Raw genomic sequence first — 24,331 nt, 5'->3', positions numbered from 1 at the left:
CCTGAGGGAAAAAAAGAACACCAATAGAAAAGCTGAGTTTTTGGGATAAGTAGCCTATGTCCTAGATGTGAGCAGTAAGACTTTGCTTTGTTCCTCAATTCATGTTCAGACATACCATTCGCATTCATTGCTGTTTTCTTAAAGCAACCAAAAAACAGAACTGGGGACAGCTTGTTCCAAAGCTATCCAGATATAAGGAAACACCCCATCCAGCCCTGCTGGTACATCCAGCTGTTGAGGCAAGTGAGCATTCAGTGACTGATTTAACACCACCGACCTTTGGTTACAGAGACACACAAACTCACTTTTACCATAGAAACACGTCTAGTGTCAGTATTTATTTTACCTTAATATACATTTATACAGGCCATAATAAAAAGGCTATTACACAACAGTTCAGTGAGTTATTACCTAATTTCAAGAATAATGCATGCAATTACAAAGGAGAGGTAGAAACACCGTATTAAAGACCTAAAAATACAAACATTATATAAACAAACACTTTCAAATTAACTGTTGGAATTTCGTACAGATAAATAAGATAAAAAGTACATTACTCTGTCAAAGAAAAGGAAACACATGGTTATCCGAACACTGAAAGAATATCTTGATGTGTAAGCCCTGTACAACTTTGTCAAATAGCTCAGACCACTGTATTTAAGAGGATTAAAATGATTCTGTCCTGGAGAATGGTTTATTCAAGTATTCGAGCAGTTGAGTAACAAAAAAAAAGTCCCAGAAATGAAGTACAGGAACCATTTCCAGAGAAGCTGATCTGCCTAAATGCTTTGCAAATCACTGTCCTGATAATCGCATGGGATGCTTGAAATGATAATGCCTATAAGGCTAAATGAAGCTTCCCACCTCTCCCTCAAAATGCACACAGAATAATCCTGATTTTTCACACACACGCACACACACACACTATGTAGATACTCTACATCAATTAATCAGCATCTCAAATTCCAACATTGCTTTTGTGTGGTTCCTCGCAGAACCTCTCCTTTTACAGTATTTATTGTAATACTGCCCAAGAGACAAAACTAGAGAGTCATTACACCCCTAGGGACTGCAGGCATTAATGCACATAATTGCATGCACAAAAGATGCAACCAAATCTATATAAAAAGCAAACAACCAGCAACTCAACATTGCTATTACTGTAAAAGTCCAGAGCAGTAGTTACTCAAGTATTAGACAAATAGGTATAAAATGGGAAGGTTCACATGAATACAAGTTTGTACAGTTCGTTTGAAAGTCTTCTAGAAGCTACATTTGAAATTCTGATAAGAATTTTATGTACATGAAACTCAGCCAAGTCCATTGTGCCTTCTATTTATTTGTTTTTTTTAGTATAGTTCTTCAAAAATGAATATACAGTTGCTTTAGTAAATTAGTGCAAAATAAAAGTGTTTTGGAAGAAGATCTTCAAACTGTATCCACATCAGCTGAAAACCCACTGGGGATTCTGCACAGATGGAGCTCAGTTTCTCCCGTTACCATTTTCCCCTGTGTAAAACAGTGCTTTCTCTTCATCCCTTCATATGACAAGCTGAGCCAACAGGCTACATGCCAGCTCAGCCCCAAAAGCTCCAACCAGCTCTTGCACATGGTTCGGGTTCCCCAAATTCACTTGACCACATTATACTGACAAATCAAAAACATTTCTCACAAACTTCTGATGGATTCTTCTGAGGGAAACGTCTTTTTGTACCTGATGCAGAAGGATCCACTCTCTATAGACCTCATGAGGAAAATAAACCCTGATCATTCAAGTCAAAGCACACGTACAAGGATCAGTTTGAAATGTGAAGACAGATTCTTTGAAATTCTGTTGCTAGGAAGAAAAAAAAGGAGCTTCTGGATCTGTAAGGCAGGTTTTCTACAAATGTACTTTTGGAATTTCTCCTCTTTGAATACGCTGCTGCTTCTTTGGTAAGTCACCACAGAAATGTAAGAATCCTTTTCCACGTGGGGCAGAACAAGGACAACAATTAAACCGTAGTGATAAAAGTGCAGTATCACTGATGTGGTCCCTTATGCTCACACCATCTGGTCCTTGGGATATTTCTACTGCTCATATACAGCCACTGTGCTGCAGCAGAGTGCAGAAAGCCTTCGCTCAATGCTAGATTTATCTGAAAACAGAATGATAACAAATAATTACGACTTCAGTGTTACCTTATAATTCCATTTAGTTTTCAACAGTTCACCTTAAACTTACACTTGTGCACGTTTTCTATATCTGCAGGGTCTTGCAGTATTTTAGTCAGTCCTTCCAGCAGCAAGGCTGCCTTGTGGTATCGATATGTAATATCTTCAGTTTGCTGAAACATCTCATCTAGAGCTGCCGACTGAACCTAGAATCATTCAGCAGATTGTTACATAAATTGCTTTAGGCAAATACTGAAATGAAAAATTCAAAATGGATTACATTAAGGTGTCATCATAAATGATTTTTAAGCCTTAAATAAGCCAATCTGTTTTTAGGACAGTAAGACAACAAAACAAGCTGAGAGAACAGAGCCCACATGCTGTGTTAGCAAAGGATATTCTGCACATAAGCTGTAAAAATAGTTTTTGATCTTGTGGTTATGTGTGTTAAAACATATTTTGAAATTATGACAACAAATGAATAATTATGCTTGTTCTAATCCCTGCATTCTCGTGTAAAGAAGATAAATCAATTGTGCAAGATCACACCACTGTCAGGGTTAAGTACAACATCTGCCAGTACTTTTTGTGTGATGTCTATATTAAAAAAAGACTTGACTCCTTTTTTAGATGAAGTTTCCTCTAAACTCACTGCACCTGCTCCATGGCGGGTAGAAAGTTTCTTGATCACACAAACAAAAATCTGTCACGTGCTTGGTACTGGTTTTGCTTTGTAGGGACAAGACAAACGTTCCTCAAACTGACTTGGTGGACTGAGGAAGCTACTTGTTTCTGTGCTTCAGTATGCCTCACTGGATGATATGTCAACACAGAGGGCAAACTTTTAGAGACTGTATGGCTTCATTTCCTAGTGTTTATGTACCAAATGTGCTGACATAGAGGAAAGGTCTCTGAGGGACAGAATTTGCCAGAAACTTCAGCCACAGTTAGGGGAAGGCAGGAAGGAAAGTGAAAGACTAACAAAAATGACCATGAACAGAGATCTGGAAACATGCATTCTATTTTCTGATCATGTAAAAGCAGTATGTCAGAAAAGGAAGCAACGTATAATTGATCTCAACATCCTATTTTTTAGGTAAAAGGAGTGACTTACCATTTCTACAGCACAGCTGTAGATGAGTTTCTCTGCAGTTACACTGTTGATTTCATCAATGAATCTTTGCTTGTCCGAAAAGAAACGATTTAACTTTTCAGTCAACTTCTTGCACATGCCGATACAGAATTTGTATCTCTCATTGAGGCTTTTCACAACTGAAAAAAAAATAAAATTGAAAGAAATTAATTAAAAAGATGCCCAAACTAAAAACAGAGTCTAAGTTCAGCATGCTCAAGCATTGGGCAAAGTTAATCTGTTTAAACTTGTTATCCTAACATTTATTTACTTTGCCATTTCTAATAATGAAGAATATATCAAACCATTTCCTTTGCAAGTTCATAACTGTCCATTTCTTAGCAGCTGTTAGCTGTATCTTTGTTTACTATCAGAATTGTGCAACTGTACATATCCCACAATTCTCTTGTATAGAAGAAAAACAAAAATGTTGCAAATTCTCAAGTAAAGCACGTGAGGTTGGTTATGCTGCACCTACCTTGCTTAACAGCAGTGGATGGGTTCAGTTTCCCCGATTTGACCTGTGCTTTGGCAAGATGCAGAGAAGATGCCAGTAACTGGGCTGCTTTCATATATAACACAAGCTGCTCTACTTGTCTGGGGGGAAATAAGAATAATTATGTATTAAAAAAAAACTTTCTTGAACACATTCAAGCCATTCAAGCCTCAGGCAGACTCCGATTTTATCATTATCCTACACAGGACCCAGCAGCAGCAGAAAAGGAAGACATTAAGAATGCAACTCCACCCCTCCTTTCCGTCCACAAACACCCTGACACTGGTTGAGAGTGCATCTGCTTTAATGTAGGCATTTTTTAATGGAACACATCTTTGTGGTGGCTGAAGTCAATGCTGTACCACAAGCAGCTGGGTGTATTTTTCTTGCTCTGTCATTTCCTATGCCCATGGAATCCTCACAGCTGTGGAAAGCAAACACACTTTGCAGGGTGTTTGTACCTTTTTTTTTCAGGAAGAAGGCAGGAAGTGGAACTGCCCTTTCCCACCACTTCAAATTTCTCCTGTCTCTCCTTGTTTTTGAGTTTATTTTAGGGCTGACTGGATACACTGATTTAAGGGCAAGGATGAAAACAACTCTCCTCTTTTTAGCCTTCACTTCAGCACAGCTGTTTCAGCCTGGTCAGCAAGACCACAGAGGGCTCAGATCTTCAAGTGAGATAGTACTCTTATTTCCAGATTCAGAAGTACACTACTGCACAAACCTGCAAATCCTCATCGCTTTCCCCAGCTTTGTGGTAGATCAGAAAACAGAATTCTCTCATTTATATGCTAGCAAATGTATTCTTTGCTATATACTTCTAATGTACTTTCTGTTGCTAAAAGTGCATTCCTGTAAAATCAATCGCTCCAATGAAAATGAGGGCACAGTTTTCCCAAATACATTTGTAATCTATCTGATACTCACTAATTCTTTTGCTACTATCCGACCACGCACTTACCCCCACTCTTTGCTTAGTTGGCTGATCTGATCAACAACTATGCTCTCTTGGATTTGGTACAGTGACACTGCAGAAGTACACAGGTCTGGGTTTCCTCCCCTTAATGCTGTCAGATCCAGAACACATTCTGTGAATGTCAGCATCATGTTTAGATGACGCAGTGTATCTGTATGTTCTCTCTGTCAAAAGGAAACAAGACAGCAGTTTAACCATTGAAAGTCATAAGGCAAGTAAGTACACTTAGAACTCTTTTTAACCACTTGAGGTTCTTTTGGTATGCTAATTCTATGCAGAAAAAACAGAGTCAGCAGCAGATATTTCATAATCAAATGAGTCCAAAATGATCAACAGATACTTATTTGTTCTTCCTTTGTTAATGATTTCAAGATACTGGAGCTTATACTTCAGAGTCTTTCTAAAAAGCCAGAGGAACTGGGACATGGAGTTCTGTGTTTCCTGAAACCTGAGCAACTAAGAGAATCACAAGTGGGATGTATTACTTGTTATTATATTATCAGCAACCCAGAAGTATGCTTAGCACTTGTGTGAGAAGGCAGGAAGAACATTTGACTTTTATTATACAACAGACTTGATACCTATAAGAGAATCAATCTGAAGATTCTTACTTATCTGCTTTGCTCTAATTTACAGTCAGATCTAGAATTACATTGTACTGAAAAGAGTCTGTTGCCAAATTTTGCCACTTAAACCAAACAACTTAAATTGGAGCCAACAACTCACTGTTTATTGACATCTAAAACAGACACTACATGCATTGATTCTGTTAAAAAAGAAATAAATCTACCTTCAAAACAAACACATCTAAGCAATATTTGTCATCTTTTCATGAGCAATGCAGTTCTAAATACGTTTTAAGCTCTGTCCGTGGGAAGAATACAGGGTATTGTCAAACATCCGTATTATAAAACATAGATTTGGTAAGTACCCAAACACTTTCCAGCAAGATGTGAATAAGAAAATAGAACAGCGATCCGTCCTATGAAATTTATAGATCAAGGCCAGCATTCTGGTGGAACACCACACCAATGAGTGTTTTTAAAGCATCATTCCACCACAGATTAAAAAAATAAAATAAAAATAGAATACTCTTCCCACAAGTAGGATGTAACGTCATCTACTGACTGTGGAGAAGCAGTTAGAAACAACACCCAGAGGGACATTGCTTCTGTCAGCACCCACATCCAGAGACCTGGCATTAAAACAGAGGCCTCTTTGGAGGGCTCTGGTGAACGAAAGCAGTCATGCTCCTTTGGTTACCTATTAAAATACAAGAAATGCCAGGAATAGCTACCAAAGAGAAATAGTCACAATTGATGCAGGTGTATTTTCAAGATTTTAAAGAGGAGTATCTGAGATAGAGAAGAAGCAGCTACCAAGCGCACTGAACAGTCACATTTTTACCAGGTCTCTGTTTTAACTGTGTTATAAAACATTAAATTGTTTTTCTATACCTCCATTAAAGTTTCCTCAGGCAATTCAGGAGCTTCAAAAGTGATAAAGCCCTCTAAGCTGGGAGGCGAAGTACCATAAGGCATGTACTTCAGACTTGGAGCTGCCTCGGCTCCCGGAGGAGAAGAACCCATATAAATACCAGGAGGCGAACCCATATATACACGGCCACTAGTAGAGCAGAGAGAACCTCCAGAACTGTTTGATCCAACTACAAGAAAAATAACACACACACATTCAGTCTAATAGGTTGTTCCATCTCACAGCTCTGGGGCTGCAGGTGATAGCAAATGACAAATGAGTGGGGACCACAGATTCACTCTTCGGAGGCTCTCTTCATTGTTCCTTGCATCACTCTGTAGAGAACGCAAGGGCTACACCTTTTAATGTACAGTGATGATTTATAAAATGGATTCAAGAAAACTGGCTGTCAAGGATTCCAAGGCAGACAGTCCAATAGTACAGACCCAAAGGTTTTGTTGCAGTTCACAAAAGCACAATGCTGCAGATATAGACTCCTGCTCATCCTGAGCAGATCCAGGCCTCTACCTTGACATTTCTGTTATTTAACAATATAGCAAACATGCTGAGATGAAGTCAGCTCGCACATCTTTCATCTTGCTTCTAGTATAATGTACTTCAGTGGGCAAAAATACACAATCAGAAATCTAACTATTTCTCTCCACTTTTGCAATAAATGCTGTTAAAACATCCCTACAGGGGAGGAAAACAGCGCACTCAAGATGTTATGCACCGCTGCATGGTAAGCTGGTGCCTCTGGCCCTTTTTTTGGGAGACAGAAGGCAGAAGAAATCTAATGTATATCTCAATTCTTACAGAGTGCTTTTTTTTGTATGGCCCAGAGGACCTGTTGTGCAAAGCAGCAAGCAGGTTACTGCTGCCAAGAGATGGGCAAGTCTGAACAATGTTTCACAACAGCCATCAGCAGGAAGACTTACCTGAGGTGGTTCTTGTTCTGAGGACCATATGGGTGCAGGTAGGAGGGGTGGCACTGCTTGGAGGGGACCCAACAGTAAACATGACAGCCCGAGAACCTGCCCCACTTCCCATGGAAGGAGGTGCCACTGCAATGCCATAGGCCCCTGCTGGGGCTGGAAGAGAAAATTTCCACAAGTTAGTCCCTATTACATGCAATCACAGACTAGCAATTATATACAGAAAACTGGAGTATTGCAAGACAACATACATGTAGATCCAAGATTTGTACTAGTAAGGAGTAATGGCAGCAAAAAAAACAAGTCAAGTCCTGCAGCAAAAGCTGCAACAGAAACATTCTGAAGACAGGTCCTGCAGGTCTAAAGACTAGCCCTGTCTGCGGAACTCCTTCCAACTGCTCAAAACCAGATCTCCTGTTGGCCATTTGTGGCAAGGTATTGGCTGTTCAGGGGGAGGAAGGAGAAGGCAACAAAGTAAAGAAAAAAGAACCAGAATTACCTAAGCTGACTTTCAGTTGAAAACAAGCTGGAATTAGGAAGTGAAACAGCCACAAATGTACTGCAAAACAAAAGCCTCTAGCCAATCCACGACGCAGCAATATTTCTTACTTAACACAGAAACTGATGCTTTCTCATCTCCCTTATTTTAAAAGTTATATTAAAGAACTGGAACATATCTCCTTAAAGATAATAATTAAAAAAGCTTAAGTGTCTCACCCAGCAACTGAAGTTGGAAGCAAAACTATCTGGTTGGCTGAAAAAATCTATACTATATACGGACCACTTAAATACATCCATCTGTTCCTTACCTGTATCCATTGGTCGCTCTGTATTCAGGCTGTCTGTACTGCCTTGGTATAACTGGCCACCGAGGGTAGTCTTTACCTGTTGATCTGATAGCTTCCCAGTACTAACAGATCTAGGCAGAAAAAACATGCATGTTCAGTAAAAAATTAGGGCAAAATTTTCCTAATTTGCAGCAGATTTTTGATATTTGTTACAGTGAAGCTTTCAACAGAAGTACAAAATGACTGGAAACCTCACTGTTCATAATGGACATATTGAGATAGAGATATAGAGGAACCCTTTCATCTTAAAAATGAATATTGCCAATTTTCCATATAGACTTTTGAAGCAAAACTGAACAGACTTCTGAGAGCTGATGAGACTTGCACAGTCAGATAATCAAAACCAAAAGGGACTAGATAACAAACTAGATAACACAAAGTGCTTCAGGAAGTCTCTGCAATATTTATACACAGTACAAAAAGTTTGTTGTATACACTAAATATCACCATCTCCTCACAGCCCGTTTTTGCATGCTTCACCCCTCCAATTTGCTGTGTGCAATGTACATTCTTCTCTCAAATTACTTATTCTGCTTTCCAGGTCATAAATACTGCAATGCCTACCTGCCAAATGTAGCTTTACTGTGCTGCTCTCCCACATGCTTTTCACTTCCTTGTGTTGAGTGAAAGTGTGCAAAATCCCTTGGTTCACTGATGTCTTTAGGCTGCAATGGAGCATCTACAGATCCCTGTCGATTAGCCAGGGCCAGCAAGTTTGAGGATGCTTGTGTTTTAGGTATTTTGAAAGGAGCTGTTGCCTTAAAGAATAAAAAAAACAAGAATATATTAAAAGAAAACAAACCACCACCACCAAAAACCATAAGGTTAGGACCTCACTGGGAACAGTTTCAGACGTGTTACCACTTCACATTTTACAAACAGTGGTAAACTTAACCAACCTTAGTAGGAGAACCAATGATCGTTGGTAATGGAGTTTTGAACAGCCAGTCCGAACTCCTCGGTGATGATCCCATGTGCTTGGTGGGTGATGTTCCCAGGCTACCTGGCCTACTTGGCTGTGGAGAATGACTGTAACCGTACCCAGCATAGGATGGGCATACTGGGTCTGAATGTTGCTTTCTGAGCTTCTGCTTGTTTTGGTAAATATCTGTGAAAGTAGGAGCACTTTGTAACCTGGCTCCCATCAGAAGTGACTGTGGAGACTGAGATGGTGGTATTGGAGAACCTGTAGGAATGAAAAACAAAAAGATTTCTACATGCAGTGCTTGGAAACATATCAACGAATCTCAAAGACAGTAGAGATCATTAATCTGAAAGGAGGTGGGGATGCTCTACTGAGATACATGTTTGATTATCAGCTCACTAAATGGCAAACAGAATGGATTTATCGTGTTGACTATATGGACTAGGGCTACATACACTTCATGCGACAACACTCATATTCAAGCTGCCAAAGAGGCAAGATTGCAGGGTGACAGCTGTACTGGCAGCTGCAGTTCCTCTGGCAACCTACATCAAGACAAATAAAGTGGTTGGAATGGCATAACCAATGCTAAAATTTCAAGCATAGCCACCAAGACTCTAGATTGAAAAGAGGTTCTCAAGTATTGCAATTGCATTCTTGTAAACAACACATGAATACAATGTTGCATGTTAATGAATCCTTTTTGTTTGTAATAATTTGATCTGCAGACACAAAAGGCTGCTTCTCTCACCATTTCTGTAAGAAAAATAGGTATTTAAAAGCAAAAACCTTAATCAAATTATTCAAATAAAACATTCTGGGATCATTACTTCGGGCACCCATTTATTTTTCGGTTGTCAGATCGTTTTACAAAAGCTCATTATGTACAAAGAAAGTCCACACGTCAGTATGAATGCAAAGTTACTCATAAAGCAAATCAAATGGAAGAACTATAATCAAACATGTAAGCAGAGGACTGTAGGGAAACACGCCTATGAACATCTTGCCTACCCAAAAGGTTCTCCTTCCTCTTTCAATATAAAGAATCCAGTATTTGATTAAAATGGTACCTCTTCCTTGTGGTATTTTTAAGTTTCAAGAGGAGAAACGGTGCAGTTACAAATAATACATAAGGCTTCAGTTCTGTGGTCACAGCTTTCCAGATAAAATGTAAACCACTGTAACCTCAAAGACCTGACACCGAAGTGATAAAAATTCCACTTGCCTTTAAACAAAAATGGCAAAGCTTAAACTATTCTATTTGTTCCTAGGTTGTACCATGACTTAGTATGCAAAATTTTCAAGAGCTGGCCAAGGCAACCTTCCAAGATTGCTTTTCAAGCACATATTTGTGAAGTGGAGCCGATCTCAAAGATCTTGCAGTTTGCTCACTAAGTGCCCAGCTGTTAAGCCGCATTTTGCAACCTTCTTAAGCTAACACTCTTGGTAGTTAGACTTTGAATATAAGCCATTTCATTTTGATTCCATTCCTCTACACTTAAACAATGTGCCTTAGCATCAACTTTCTGCCTGAAGCTCCAGCAGAGTATTCCAGTCTACTCTTCACTGAATTCCCTATACTCATGAAACTTCAACTCCACTGAAATCAGTCTGCCTGTCTGTCCCATAGACAGTATGAAGCGACATTCACCAATCTCCATTTAAAACGGGAATAAAACGCAGTAACTGCGTTGCCAGCTGAAGATTTAAACTTTCCAGCTGTTGTTTCAAAAAGCAGCCTTAAATTTCCCTGGTTGCTGTTCTAGTGCCATTCCCACCACTGGGTAGGCTCCTGAATTCAGACCAGTGGCAGCAAAGGGTAACTCAATTAGTTCAGAAGCTGTATTAAGACAGGCATCTTTAGTCCCTAGAGAATCTCTGTACAGATGATCTCACTTCACCCTGAAGCAAAGACAAATTACCCATTTAAATGCTGAAAAGCAGACATGCTGCAATTTGTGGTATTTTACAAACAGAAATAACACTGCAGTCACTGGAAATTAAGAAACAATAAAATCAAATAAGAATAGATTGCAGGAAACAAAGAAAAGAAATATTAAATTCACTTAGAGACACAAAAACAGTGCTATCCCAAAAGATGGAACAAAAGAGCACACACTGCTTTGTTTTCTCTTCATTTTCCCCTAAGCTTTTTTTATTTTACTTTTAAAACATATGAGACTATTTCAAATCTGAGGCTTTACTCATTCCTTGTTTGTTGAGATTACCAGGGACATAACAATTATGAGGGACATTTTTAAGACATGTCATAAAAGTTATTTAATGTCCAGAAATTTGAAATATAAACTCCAAGAAATGAAGGTTATTACCTCCAGAGAACTTTTGGGAAGCATTAAAGCAGGAAAAATAATACACATTGTAGTTTAAACACTATTTCTTAAAAGGTCAAAATAAAGTGCATATCTTGTATTCTGGACAAAGAAGAGCTTGCATCTAAGTTGTGTGTGCAGTAAAAGTACCCTCCCACCCCTGCTGCTGCCAACTTGCATGCTGTAACAACGTACAACTTGCAAAGCTCACTCTAAGCTTAATAATAGTAACATCAGATTCCTGACAATTCCCTAAGGTAGTGATGAGAACATGCCATACACTGTACACTGGTACTTCTTTTCTAAGTGCTGGCATGAGAATGCTGGTCTACCAAAATCAGATTCTTAGGAACAAGTTATGACCATTCATTATAATCTCATCTATCCCATTTCATCCCTTGTTAAAGACAGGTGTTAGCAGAGTGGCTTTTCGTTCTGGGTAAAAACAAAATAACTAAACAACAAAACTTCTGCTATTCTCTGATTGTGTAGGCAATTAAATATGGAGAAACAAGTCCTCATACAGCCAAATCCAGGCTGAGTTTCTGCAGAAACTAAGTGCACAGTTTACCAAGTGCTTCCTATTATCCCACACTAATGTAATACTGCCATTCCTCCTTCATAAACTGTGGAAGGTTTAATCCAAACTGTACTGCTTGCATTATTGTCTAAAGTCTCTTACCTGAGAAGTTTCTGCTCCTAGACTCATGTCCTTGAAGCTGTCCACAACAACAGTGTCCGAGCTGCTCAGGTATAGTTCCAACTAAATAAATAAAAGCAAAGTGTGAAGTTATGCTTTATACTTCACCTACATATTTCTTCAAAGAGAGGGTGATCAAACACAGGAACGGGCTGTACAGGGAAATGGTGGACCCCCAGCCATGGAGATGTTTAAGAGACATGTAAATGTGGTACTAAGGGACGTGGTTTAGTGATGAGATCTGGTAGGTCAGGCTGATGGTTGGATTCTACTATATTGAAGGCCTTTCCCAATCTACACGATTCTATGATCTATTTGGGCAAATTTCAGTTTAAGCTTTAAACAAGAATTTGTTTTCTGAATTACTGCTCCAGCTAAATCCTCACTAAGAATGAGTAAGAATTAGAACTGGAGCTTACCTAGTGGCGAAGGAGAATATGGTCTTGAAGATCCTGTGGATAACCTACGCCCAACGCCTTGCGCGGTGTCAGCTGGTATTGGAGAACAGGAGCCCATCTTCATGAAGCCCATTGGGCTGGTATTTGAGCGTCTCACAACCCCAGCTCTTAAAAAAAAAAAGAAAAGAAAAAAATAAAGTAGTTGTTTAACACACTATAGCAACTGTGGTTTCCTGAGATAAGATTCTGAATTCCCATAGGAGTATAATGATCAATTTTAAAAAACAACATATAACAAACAACTCTGATATTTAAACAGAAAGCTTTGAAATCGAGGCTTATTAAGCTAATACGTTAAGCCTCCCATTCTGAAAACAAGATACCATTCCCTTTGTTCATACTGAGGTTTTGCTGCCCTTTTTTAAAACAAAAAGAAACTAAGTCACAGCAGCCTGCCTGTTAACTGGAGAATCTTTAAACAGCTCTCTCTTAGGACGTGGATTCCTGATATTCAGACATGAAATTCTGAATTTTACTATTGAGTGAGACACATTGATGTAAATGCTCATCTTTATAGGAAAAGGAATTTACTGTAAAGATTATAACAAAGTTTTACGTATTAGACTTGGTATCAAGTTCAGCCACTGCCAAGAGATACTGTAGAGAAAGTGTAGAAACAACTGCAAAATCAGATTGTGAAAATAGAAGTTATAAAATAAAAGAAGGAATTGTGTTTTTGTAAAGAACTCCAGAGTTCTCAGCAGTCTGTTCCTGAGTCTTTGACATTTACCATCCCGTCCTGTTGACTGTGAGGCATAGAATAAGTCTAGCACACTGGAGCTTTGTATTAAGACGCTAGTTAATTAGCATGCAAAAAAAAGTTGTTTCCTTGATATTTGACAAAACAACGCATTCAACTCATCTCTGCATGCGTGAAAACAGAACCCAACTTATTACTGACTTTCTGGTATATGATGTGACACCGCATATTACACAAAGAGAAACCAAAAAGAGCAAAACTTCATCTTTTTATCTTACTCGCATTGCATTTGAGCAAAGGAACAAGTTCATTTTGTTTTACTGAAAAATGTCAACTGCCCATTCAACAAAGACTATTATTTCTCATTAAAATGCCTCTCTATTATGGTGCTGTGTTGGGAAAAAAAATGACATAAGTAAGAAAGCATGGACATCTGTTAGAGAACAAACACTAACTAGAACCAAAGAAAAGGAGTGAAAACTCACCTTGGTGATCCGTGGGGGTTTGACACGGGGCTGGCAGTAGAGGAGAGGTTCTGTTCTATACGCTGGTAATTCCGTAGCTGAGTAGGAACTGGGATAGGTGCTGTTTCGCTGCGAGGGGATACAGAAGGCTGGCAATGCCTGAAGTTGGAAGGTACAAAGAGAGGAGGTGAACAGAGGCAGGCAGGTCTTTCACTGAATTGGACCATCCTCAAAATTTCAAGAAAAATCTGAGAAACGGAAAATCTGACTCCATGCTCCCTGCATGCAGCATGATCTTAGCCTGTCCTAGTCTAGCTCCGGCACTTCGCAGAAGGCAGCTGAGAACTGTTTGTTACTAACTGCCTTTCTTACACAGGCTGAAAGTGCTGCATACTTTGTTATGCATCACAGCAATCTACAGATCCCTTTGCCTTCCTGCCAATCCGCCTGCTCTGTTTACCATGCTTCAAAATAGCGTTCTAGGAAAACCCTCTGCACTAAGAACAGGAAGTTCAGCAGCAGGGCTGGAATGTGTACAAAAGCCACTAAAGCACAGAGATATCCCATGAGACAGAATGAACTTGCAAAAGGAAAACATGTTATGTAACCAACCCCTGACAAAACGACCAGAACCACACACCTGAACATTAATCCACAGACGCAAACTGCAGATTAGTATTACCCAAGTTCAACTATGTGTCAGTGACCCGGCTCACCTCAGTGTACTGCCAGATAAGGGAATGAAACCGCTACAGTGTAATCAGTTACCAACGCTTTTAAAAGATTTAGACAAAAAGAATTTCAAAGTCAAGGACTTTTTGGAAGATAATCAGCTCAGTATCTGGCCCTGTATTGATCAACACTTCAGAGAATAGAAAGGCAAAGGTTAGTGATTCTCAGAGGAGATGTGGAAAAAGTTCTGCCACGAGCTCTAGAAAACAAGCGATTACACCACTATGTGGATACAGCTGAACAGAAATCTGGATTTATGACTCTGTCATACTCCCTTTGCGACCTCTGAGAATGAATTACAACTTCCTAATACACACAGTTCTCCCTTAGCAAAAGAAAACAACTTGTCCTTTTATTGCCACCCAGTTCCTAGATACTGAGTAAGCTGAAAGCCAGCTCGAACAGATCTGAATTAATCTGTACCAACACTTTTTCGCAGCCTCATGAGTATCACTGATTTTAAATCCATACTCACTAAGTTTGTCAGCACAGAGAGTAAAAGTAGGAACTAACCACAGAGGAATGAACTGCCTCCACTTATTCTGCCTGGAGCCTGAGGAGCATCACAGCTTCCTCTACTTGCCACAGAGCAGCTTAATTATGGGTACAATTCATATAGTTTCATCAGTTAATCAGAAAAATTCACTGTTTCACGGGGCATAACAACATTCTGAAAAAAAATCACATGCTATTGAAAGAACGTTTCACAGCAAAAAATAACCAAAAACCAAAGCATCTGGTAGATATTAGATACACACACTGCCGCCTTGAGATGACGTGCCAAGCAGTCAGTTACTGCATTTATTCAACCAATAACTAAATCAAACTGTTGTAATACAGCCACTGAAAATATGACCAGTAGGCACCTGTCTCTAACCACAAACCATTCAGCTCTTAACTTAGTAACATACAGAAAACATAACTTGCATATTTTCATAATACCTGCAATTCTAGAAACTGGGATGAGTAACAAAATAAAAAATTACGATGCATTTTTCTTTTGTAAAAGGTCAATCCAGAGCAAATGGATCTTCACCACCAAACTATTCAGATTATTTGCCCCTAAACACACAGCGTAAGACCACAGCTCCATGGATAGCCCATGTCAGCAGTTTTTCCACAAACTGCAAAAAGATCAGCACAAAGTAGCCAACTTTTCTTGTGACAAGCATTTCTACACAAATAATGCTGACTTGCAGCCCCCTAGTCGTAGCGCAAGCCAAAAATACACCCAATGTAATAGCTTTATTCCCCATTTAGCCACTCACCTTCTATTTTGTATTGAAAACATTATGAAGTTTATTACTTAGTCAAATCTACACCTTCTGTTTAGCTTTACATAAATAGCTGAACATCAGAATCAAGCTTCCAATGTAATACACGAAAGGTATCAGGCACTACTGATGAAATTCATTTCAAACTATTAGAAACTCGGTCTGCAGTGAGGCAGAAAGGGCCCTTGTTAATAGCCTCGCTGATTAAAAAGCTGCAAGACATGTTTCACGTAGCTTCTTCAGTATCTTGCAAGCCACAAATGTGAAATTCACAGTAACTGCTTTCACAGAAGCCATACCCCTGCAAACAAGTATTAAGCACAAGACAATCTATGCACGAGACACAAACCCATTGCAAAATGGGCTTTAAATTCCTTTTTTCTCACAACTACTTCCTGAAAAGTAAACTACATTTAACATCTTGACTCACTACACCAGGAACATGTCGTGCTCCATCACACAAAAAGGACAAATAGAATTAATTAATTCTGTCTCTGAAGTTTCTGCTTTTAGACAGTTCAAACTACAATCAAATGGAATAGCGCTCACTTTCATCAAGGAAATCTTTTTGGGGTGTATCTGAACCAGAAGTCAGTTTTGCAGCCATTAACCACTACAATGCATTACATGTAGCCATTTCAATTCAGTTTCCTGAGGCAATCAAACATACAGTAATAAAGAATCTGTTTTTAAAGAAGGAAATGCTAAGCCTTCATCACACACCTGTTAGTTGTACCAGAAGCAGTACTTCGAGAAGAGGTTGAGGATGGTTTCTGTACAGTTCCTGAGCTTCCAGAAATAGTTAATGGTGACTGACTGTGAAAACAAGAAATGCTGTCAAAAGGCTGTTCTTCACCATCAGAGAAACTACCTGCTTTGCAGCAAAGCTTTCTGGATTTAAGCTGTTTACACATTCATATTAAATTCAACGTGGTGTATTAATCTTTAGTTCACTCACAGCTATGTAAAACCATCAAATGCCAAAAAACCCCAGCAACATCTTCCACAGCTACAGTACCCATTTTAGAACATGAGACTTTTTTTGGATGAAGCTTAGCACACCTACCCTCCACACATCAAGAACTCGCTCGAAGCCCGCCTGCCAGCTGCTCCCAATGGCATATCATCTACAGCAAAAAGAAGAACACACTGAAAAGCCACATCATGAGGCAGAATCTTAAAAAAAAACCCTCTCCAATATTACTGTTATCAGAATAAACACCTCTGACAAACTTGTGTAAACACATAAAACTTTTCTACAAGTTGTTTTACGTTAGAAAATGCCTGAAATGTGACCTACAACAAATGTTCTACTGGTAAAGTCCAACACAGCCCATGACTCGGAATGGGCATTACTTAAACCTTTGGCATATCTGGTCACTCAGTTGCAGATAAAAATGTCCCACATGGACACGGACAAATACCAAATAGTCTGCCTTCAAAAAGTAAATAAAGCTGAATAAATTAGACCCAATATGAACTGAGATGTATTTAGACAAAAGAGAGACAAACAGTAGCAAGACAAAGATATGCGATCAGTGAAAAGCATTTTAAACTATGAAAATAGGGAAGGTTCTTACAGGAGTGGTCTGAAGAGATGTTGTGTGGGACAAGAACAAAGTCATCTGTGTCACAGGAAGAGTTCTTGCTACTGGTACTCGCAGAGTCCTTAGACACTTGAAGATAGTTTGGAGGACCCAATGGAGGGGAAGACAAGTTTTCTTCTTGAATATGCTGCATGTCTGGAAGAGACTGAAGCAGGGAGGGAGGAGTAAGAAACCTCTGCTACAAATCTATTGATTCATAAGGTAAAATTGCCCGAATAAAGCCTCTAAAATAGGAATTATCACCAGCATAGGCCAAATAAGCAACGGAAGTTTACATTTTGGATCATGTGTTTTTTTTTTTTTTTTTTAAGTCTTTAGAACAACAAACAATAACAAAAAACACCCATAAAATACAACACAAGAAGCAAGACAAAACCAAAATATTATCATTTTTTTCTAGAAAAAAGACCATGGTTTGCTTGAGAGCTATTCTCTGTGCAAGAATTTACAGAGCTAACTCTTGGCCAAGCGTTATAGAAAATATCTTCTAGAGATTGTTTTGTAAAAGATGGAACTTACTGGAGGAGAAGCAAAACGGCAGGAAGGTGAGCTACCACAGGAACTGCCAGAGACTGAGCCTGCATATGTGGGCACTGGTACGGGACAGGCTAAAAGAGGAAAACCCAAACAAAAACATGGGTTTAGCATTCTGAAAGCCTGAATTGCAAACAAACTCACTTCCTCACTACTTTTCTTCTATAAACACTTATATGAACTTATAAACATCACATATCCTTAAACACACATGGGTTTTTAAGTGAAGTTGAAATGTGAAAGGAATCAGTAAGGAAGTGTTGTGTGTCAGCATAGCGTAGTATTAAAAAAGATTCAACTCTGAGGCTCACAGTAGAATGTAAAAGTCAGACTTCAGAAAGCATCTCAGGAACATGGCAGACTTTAATTCTCTGCCAGGCCTCAACATTCATTTACAAAAATAAGTGAAAAACCAAAACAACTTACATTTTTTGACTGCGGAAATATGATCCAGGAAAGGGTGGTTGAAAAATGCTTCTGTAGAACAAGAAACAACCACCATTGAGAATTAATGTACAAATGACACAATTTTTAGACTATAATGCAGATAGTGGTAAATGGTTGCCTTCCGACAATCAATATTTCATAGCCAGAGGATGAAAAGCTTGCAACAGATTAAAGCCTTCCATGTTATATGTTGCTACAGCATTTGGAAAGGAAATGACATCGATTTAATAACTTCCAATAACAGCCACCAAGACAAATCAGATACAGTCACTAAAGGACATTTTGTAACTCAACTTAGGGATCATGTATACAAGAGGCATTCCAATACTCATAACGAACTACATTTGCTATGTACAGTACGGTATTAATTTGGTCTTAATTTGCTCTTCAAAATGATGAGCATCTTTCACATCAAACACTGAAAGTATTTTCACTTCTGCCTTTCCCACAAATCGATGTTTATTTTTTGCAACTAATTTAATGACACTCCTTCAAAGGCTGAAGATCACAACAGAGCAGCAGCCATTCTCCTTCCAAATTCCCAACGGAAGAACAGTAACCTGTGCAGATGGCTCAGTTTAAAGCAGAGGTAAACACCATTTTCTTGAACAATTTCATTAGCTAACTTGTTATTGTTCGAACTATAGAAACGTTTACTTTTGTTGTAAATGGATACTCTGAGATGGATAAGTCAGCATAACCTGTTGGCCAACAGTTCACATGGAAACTTCTAAAACATGAGACCTTTAAATGAGGGAGAATTGATGGTGAGTGAAAACTAACTGCTGAACTTTGTGAGCTTTAATGTTCTAACAGCTGAGGAAAAACAACACTGTTTATTAGACCTAAGCAAATAACAATGAGGACAAAGAAAGAAAGAGAAAAACAAGCCAAAAAAAAAACAAAACAAAACCCTTCAGTCTGCACTCTCCTTCCTTCAACAGCACTTTCTTCCACAAACTGATAGGGGAGGGAGGTTAGCAATAACACCGGAACAATATAATGATTAACACCAGGATCAGGTGTTCTGAGCCTTTCTACAACACCTGCTGTTCTACTTGATGTTACTAAAAGATAAGCAAGATTTCCAATGCTATTTTTTACTTGAACAACAGGCAACTGGGCTCAGTTATACACTCTCCCTTTCACTCCCCTTGCTAAGCACATTCCAGAGCAGCCCCTTTGAGGCCCTTCAAGCGACTCAGCCAAGGGAAACACGACTTTCTTCACTACCATTCTGCTTTCTGTTTTTCTTTCTTAGCACAAATGCATTCTCATAGTACCCTAACGCTACAGTGTGTTTCCCAGGTTTGAAGAAGCTATGAAGATCAGCACGCCAAGAATGCAGGCTTAATTCACTAATCAAAGTCCATGTTTGCGACACATTAATTATTCTATTTATCCAAATGTAAAGGTTGACATCTGAACACTGTCAGTCACCTGGGACATTTTGACAATCAGATGTTCTTTTTTTCTATATCTAATTTCTAACAAAGTTCTTACGTACAGCATTTGTGTCATGTTACATCTGCATAAAAAAAAACATGCCAGATTATCAAAGCAGCAACATTTAATTACTCCAGAATCAGTGCTTTTAATTTCAAATTAAAGTTCAACATTTCCAGAGCTCCAGCAATTGGAAAGTTTAAAACAACGCAATCAGGAAAGGCTTGAACATGAAGTAAACATCCCAGATACCTTCTGAATCCTCCTCTCACTGCAGCCTATAGGATATAGTCTTTTCACAACTACACGAGGACCACAAGTGAATGAGCCACTTTGTGTATTTCAGTGCTGCAACAAAACTAAGCTTGCATGCATAACTAAACAGCAGTGTGAACCTTTGTAAGCAGAAATGAAACTGAGCACGTCCCAGGGTTGTAATTCACCCAAGGATCTCAGCATCACAAGATCTAATGGTAAAGGGAAGGAGAGAACTCTGCCTCATCTACACAGAGCCTGAAGAGATTTGAAGCTTAGGTTCTCTCTCACTGTCCCAGAAATTAAATTTGATACATCATCTACCTTGTTGCTAAAACAAATCTCCATATAAAACACATTGTTTTATATAATTTCATTTAGTTAAATGTTTAAGATTGACATTTCCTGGGATTTGGGATAAAACTGCACTAAAAAATCGTGCAACAAATTAATTTAAGCGATTACCATGAATAACCTAGCATATAATACCTGTCTGATTTTGAATAAAAGAATAAAAATAGCAAAAATGACTGACAAAATTTAAGATATACCAGTAAAGAGAAAGAAGGGAGGCCACAGCTGTATTTCACTTCTCAACAACAAAGTAATAATTTATATGCTTCACTTATTACTGTCAGTAATTGACTAACAATGTTTATTTGTTGCTGTTGAGGTTTTTTGTTTCTTTCTTTCATTACAGTGCCTCCTTCATGGTAACACGGAAGAAAAAAACACTTCGTTTTTCATGTGACAGCCTGTAGACAAAAGGTGAGGACAATTGCTTTGTACACATGTATACAACTAACATACCAAGCCAAGAGGGCATAAGGAAAAGTTACATACCAAAGTCCATTCTGTCTTTTTGGTTTCTCTGAAGCAAACCCAACAGCAGGTCAGCCAGGTAAGCGGATGTTTCTCGAGGTATACTGTAAACAAAAGGAATTTAAACATGCATTAAATTTCACACGTATATTCAATAATGTATAATGCATTAAAAATTTCAGGAAGTCAGCGTATTGCCATGTCCCTAAATTTTCACTACAAGTGCTCCATAGCCTTAGTACAGGGCACTCAACTCAGCGTGTAAGACACAATGTGAGTCACTGCTATCATACTGCTTCCTTATCAAGACAGCAATACAAAATATTTGTATGCACCTCAGGCATTCCCAAAGAGGAAAAAGGGTTCAGACAACAAATTTAAGTGACAGGAAAGATCACGGTGACGTACCTCGGAATCAAATTCCTGTTCTTTTCATAAAACATTCTCAAATCTTGAGGACTATTTGCCTGTCAAACAAAAATGTATATTAATTAATAAGCTCAGTTTAACAGTAACTTCCGAACTTATGCACACATACACCAAGTACAGCACTGATTTCAGTATGAGTGTCCTTCTACATTTACCCTGGATTAAACACGCAGTTGTCAAAAAAGAAGTACAAGCAATTTCTCCCTTGGTATCCTCAAGCTATCTGGTGTTTCAAGCACCAGCATCCAAACATCCCTATTTACTGCTGTTTTCATGCACGGAAGGAAAAGCGCTAGGAATTTCCATGAGACCATAAAGAGTAATAGAAAGAGGGAAACAGAAATAAAGGTGTTACCTGAAAAGGTGGTTTTCCAACAAGACACTGATAAATCACAGTTCCTATGCTCCACAGATCTGCTTTAGCATCATAGTGTTGAGACATAATTACTTCAGGGGCCTGGAAAGTAAAGGAAGATCTCAGAAGGCAAAGCAAAAGACAAAGCCACAACAGTATGAATTTCACAATACTTCTGTCAGAGTGGTATTAAAAGATAAACTTTTTGTAAAGAGTAAAATATTTAATGGGAAATGAAAGGATTTTAGTCTGCATCATTACTTGAAAGGTAATTATATTACACTATCTAAAATGAAAGTTATGTATCAGAAACATCAAACTACAAATGCCAATGTTCTAAAGAAAGAAGCTAATGATCTGCATGTATGGGAACACAAAGTAAGCAGTATTTACTTGGTTATGCAGTCCTTCTTGTAGATAAATAAGCAAGGATTTCACAAGGAATACCATCATCACCATTTCACACATAAAAAACAAGACAAGGGAAAACATGGTCCTGGAGAATGGTTTATTCAAGTATTCGAGCAGTTGAGTAACAAAAAAAAAGTCCCAGAAATGAAGTACAGGAACCATTTCCAGAGAAGCTGATCTGCCTAAATGCTTTGCAAATCACTGTCCTGATAATCGCATGGGATGCTTGAAATGATAATGCCTATAAGGCTAAATGAAGCTTCCCACCTCTCCCTCAAAATGCACACAGAATAATCCTGATTTTTCACACACACGCACACACACACACTATGTAGATACTCTACATCAATTAATCAGCATCTCAAATTCCAACATTGCTTTTGTGTGGTTCCTCGCAGAACCTCTCCTTTTACAGTATTTATTGTAATACTGCCCAAGAGACAAAACTAGAGAGTCATTACACCCCTAGGGACTGCAGGCATTAATGCACATAATTGCATGCACAAAAGATGCAACCAAATCTATATAAAAAGCAAACAACCAGCAACTCAACATTGCTATTACTGTAAAAGTCCAGAGCAGTAGTTACTCAAGTATTAGACAAATAGGTATAAAATGGGAAGGTTCACATGAATACAAGTTTGTACAGTTCGTTTGAAAGTCTTCTAGAAGCTACATTTGAAATTCTGATAAGAATTTTATGTACATGAAACTCAGCCAAGTCCATTGTGCCTTCTATTTATTTGTTTTTTTTAGTATAGTTCTTCAAAAATGAATATACAGTTGCTTTAGTAAATTAGTGCAAAATAAAAGTGTTTTGGAAGAAGATCTTCAAACTGTATCCACATCAGCTGAAAACCCACTGGGGATTCTGCACAGATGGAGCTCAGTTTCTCCCGTTACCATTTTCCCCTGTGTAAAACAGTGCTTTCTCTTCATCCCTTCATATGACAAGCTGAGCCAACAGGCTACATGCCAGCTCAGCCCCAAAAGCTCCAACCAGCTCTTGCACATGGTTCGGGTTCCCCAAATTCACTTGACCACATTATACTGACAAATCAAAAACATTTCTCACAAACTTCTGATGGATTCTTCTGAGGGAAACGTCTTTTTGTACCTGATGCAGAAGGATCCACTCTCTATAGACCTCATGAGGAAAATAAACCCTGATCATTCAAGTCAAAGCACACGTACAAGGATCAGTTTGAAATGTGAAGACAGATTCTTTGAAATTCTGTTGCTAGGAAGAAAAAAAAGGAGCTTCTGGATCTGTAAGGCAGGTTTTCTACAAATGTACTTTTGGAATTTCTCCTCTTTGAATACGCTGCTGCTTCTTTGGTAAGTCACCACAGAAATGTAAGAATCCTTTTCCACGTGGGGCAGAACAAGGACAACAATTAAACCGTAGTGATAAAAGTGCAGTATCACTGATGTGGTCCCTTATGCTCACACCATCTGGTCCTTGGGATATTTCTACTGCTCATATACAGCCACTGTGCTGCAGCAGAGTGCAGAAAGCCTTCGCTCAATGCTAGATTTATCTGAAAACAGAATGATAACAAATAATTACGACTTCAGTGTTACCTTATAATTCCATTTAGTTTTCAACAGTTCACCTTAAACTTACACTTGTGCACGTTTTCTATATCTGCAGGGTCTTGCAGTATTTTAGTCAGTCCTTCCAGCAGCAAGGCTGCCTTGTGGTATCGATATGTAATATCTTCAGTTTGCTGAAACATCTCATCTAGAGCTGCCGACTGAACCTAGAATCATTCAGCAGATTGTTACATAAATTGCTTTAGGCAAATACTGAAATGAAAAATTCAAAATGGATTACATTAAGGTGTCATCATAAATGATTTTTAAGCCTTAAATAAGCCAATCTGTTTTTAGGACAGTAAGACAACAAAACAAGCTGAGAGAACAGAGCCCACATGCTGTGTTAGCAAAGGATATTCTGCACATAAGCTGTAAAAATAGTTTTTGATCTTGTGGTTATGTGTGTTAAAACATATTTTGAAATTATGACAACAAATGAATAATTATGCTTGTTCTAATCCCTGCATTCTCGTGTAAAGAAGATAAATCAATTGTGCAAGATCACACCACTGTCAGGGTTAAGTACAACATCTGCCAGTACTTTTTGTGTGATGTCTATATTAAAAAAAGACTTGACTCCTTTTTTAGATGAAGTTTCCTCTAAACTCACTGCACCTGCTCCATGGCGGGTAGAAAGTTTCTTGATCACACAAACAAAAATCTGTCACGTGCTTGGTACTGGTTTTGCTTTGTAGGGACAAGACAAACGTTCCTCAAACTGACTTGGTGGACTGAGGAAGCTACTTGTTTCTGTGCTTCAGTATGCCTCACTGGATGATATGTCAACACAGAGGGCAAACTTTTAGAGACTGTATGGCTTCATTTC

The 24,331-nt window shown here is 38.6% G+C and overlaps 2 protein-coding genes across 2 annotated transcripts in view; both read right to left on the bottom strand.

The window, feature by feature from the left end:
* Positions 1–309: 309 nt before the first annotated feature.
* On the bottom strand, positions 310–21,594 carry LOC140260893 (serine/threonine-protein kinase ULK2-like). The gene is made up of 21 exons (XM_072353664.1): positions 21,496–21,594; positions 21,120–21,178; positions 20,733–20,815; positions 18,168–18,218; positions 17,727–17,815; positions 17,181–17,352; positions 16,667–16,727; positions 16,324–16,416; positions 13,616–13,753; positions 12,392–12,537; positions 11,955–12,035; positions 8,917–9,203; positions 8,582–8,775; positions 7,979–8,088; positions 7,173–7,325; positions 6,216–6,424; positions 4,744–4,922; positions 3,765–3,883; positions 3,269–3,426; positions 2,225–2,360; positions 310–2,138 (listed from the first exon to the last, which is right to left on the bottom strand). The coding sequence occupies exons 1-21, from the start codon at positions 21,580–21,582 to the stop codon at positions 2,071–2,073; spliced, it is 2,673 nt and encodes an 890-aa protein (XP_072209765.1). The 5' UTR covers positions 21,583–21,594; the 3' UTR covers positions 310–2,070.
* A 390-nt stretch (positions 21,595–21,984) lies between these two features.
* Positions 21,985–24,331, bottom strand: part of ULK2 (unc-51 like autophagy activating kinase 2) — a 36,587-nt gene continuing 34,240 nt past the window's right edge. Inside the window, exons 27-28 of the mRNA XM_072353592.1 lie at positions 23,534–23,669; positions 21,985–23,447 (exon numbers count right to left, since the gene is read on the bottom strand). Coding sequence (XP_072209693.1) covers positions 23,380–23,447; positions 23,534–23,669 — 204 coding nt within the window. The 3' untranslated portion in view covers positions 21,985–23,379. The remainder of the gene's footprint in view (positions 23,448–23,533; positions 23,670–24,331) is intronic.

The sequence above is a fragment of the Excalfactoria chinensis genome, chromosome 19 (genome assembly GCF_039878825.1).
Source record: "Excalfactoria chinensis isolate bCotChi1 chromosome 19, bCotChi1.hap2, whole genome shotgun sequence".
NCBI classification, from domain to species: Eukaryota; Metazoa; Chordata; class Aves; order Galliformes; family Phasianidae; genus Excalfactoria; species Excalfactoria chinensis.
Note: the sequence above shows the minus strand (reverse complement) of the source record. Positions and strands in the feature narration are given on the sequence as shown.

Excerpts from the sequence above, each read along its gene's own strand:
- LOC140260893 (XM_072353664.1), bottom strand. The coding sequence starts at position 21,582 with ATGTCTCAACACTATGATGCTAAAGCAGATCTGTGGAGCATAGGAACT. Across the intron at positions 21,179-21,495 it reads TTGGAAAACCACCTTTTCAG|GCAAATAGTCCTCAAGATTT; the intron begins GTAACACCTTTA and ends TTTGTTTGACAG. Across the intron at positions 8,776-8,916 it reads TCATTGGTTCTCCTACTAAG|GCAACAGCTCCTTTCAAAAT; the intron begins GTTGGTTAAGTT and ends TTATTCTTTAAG.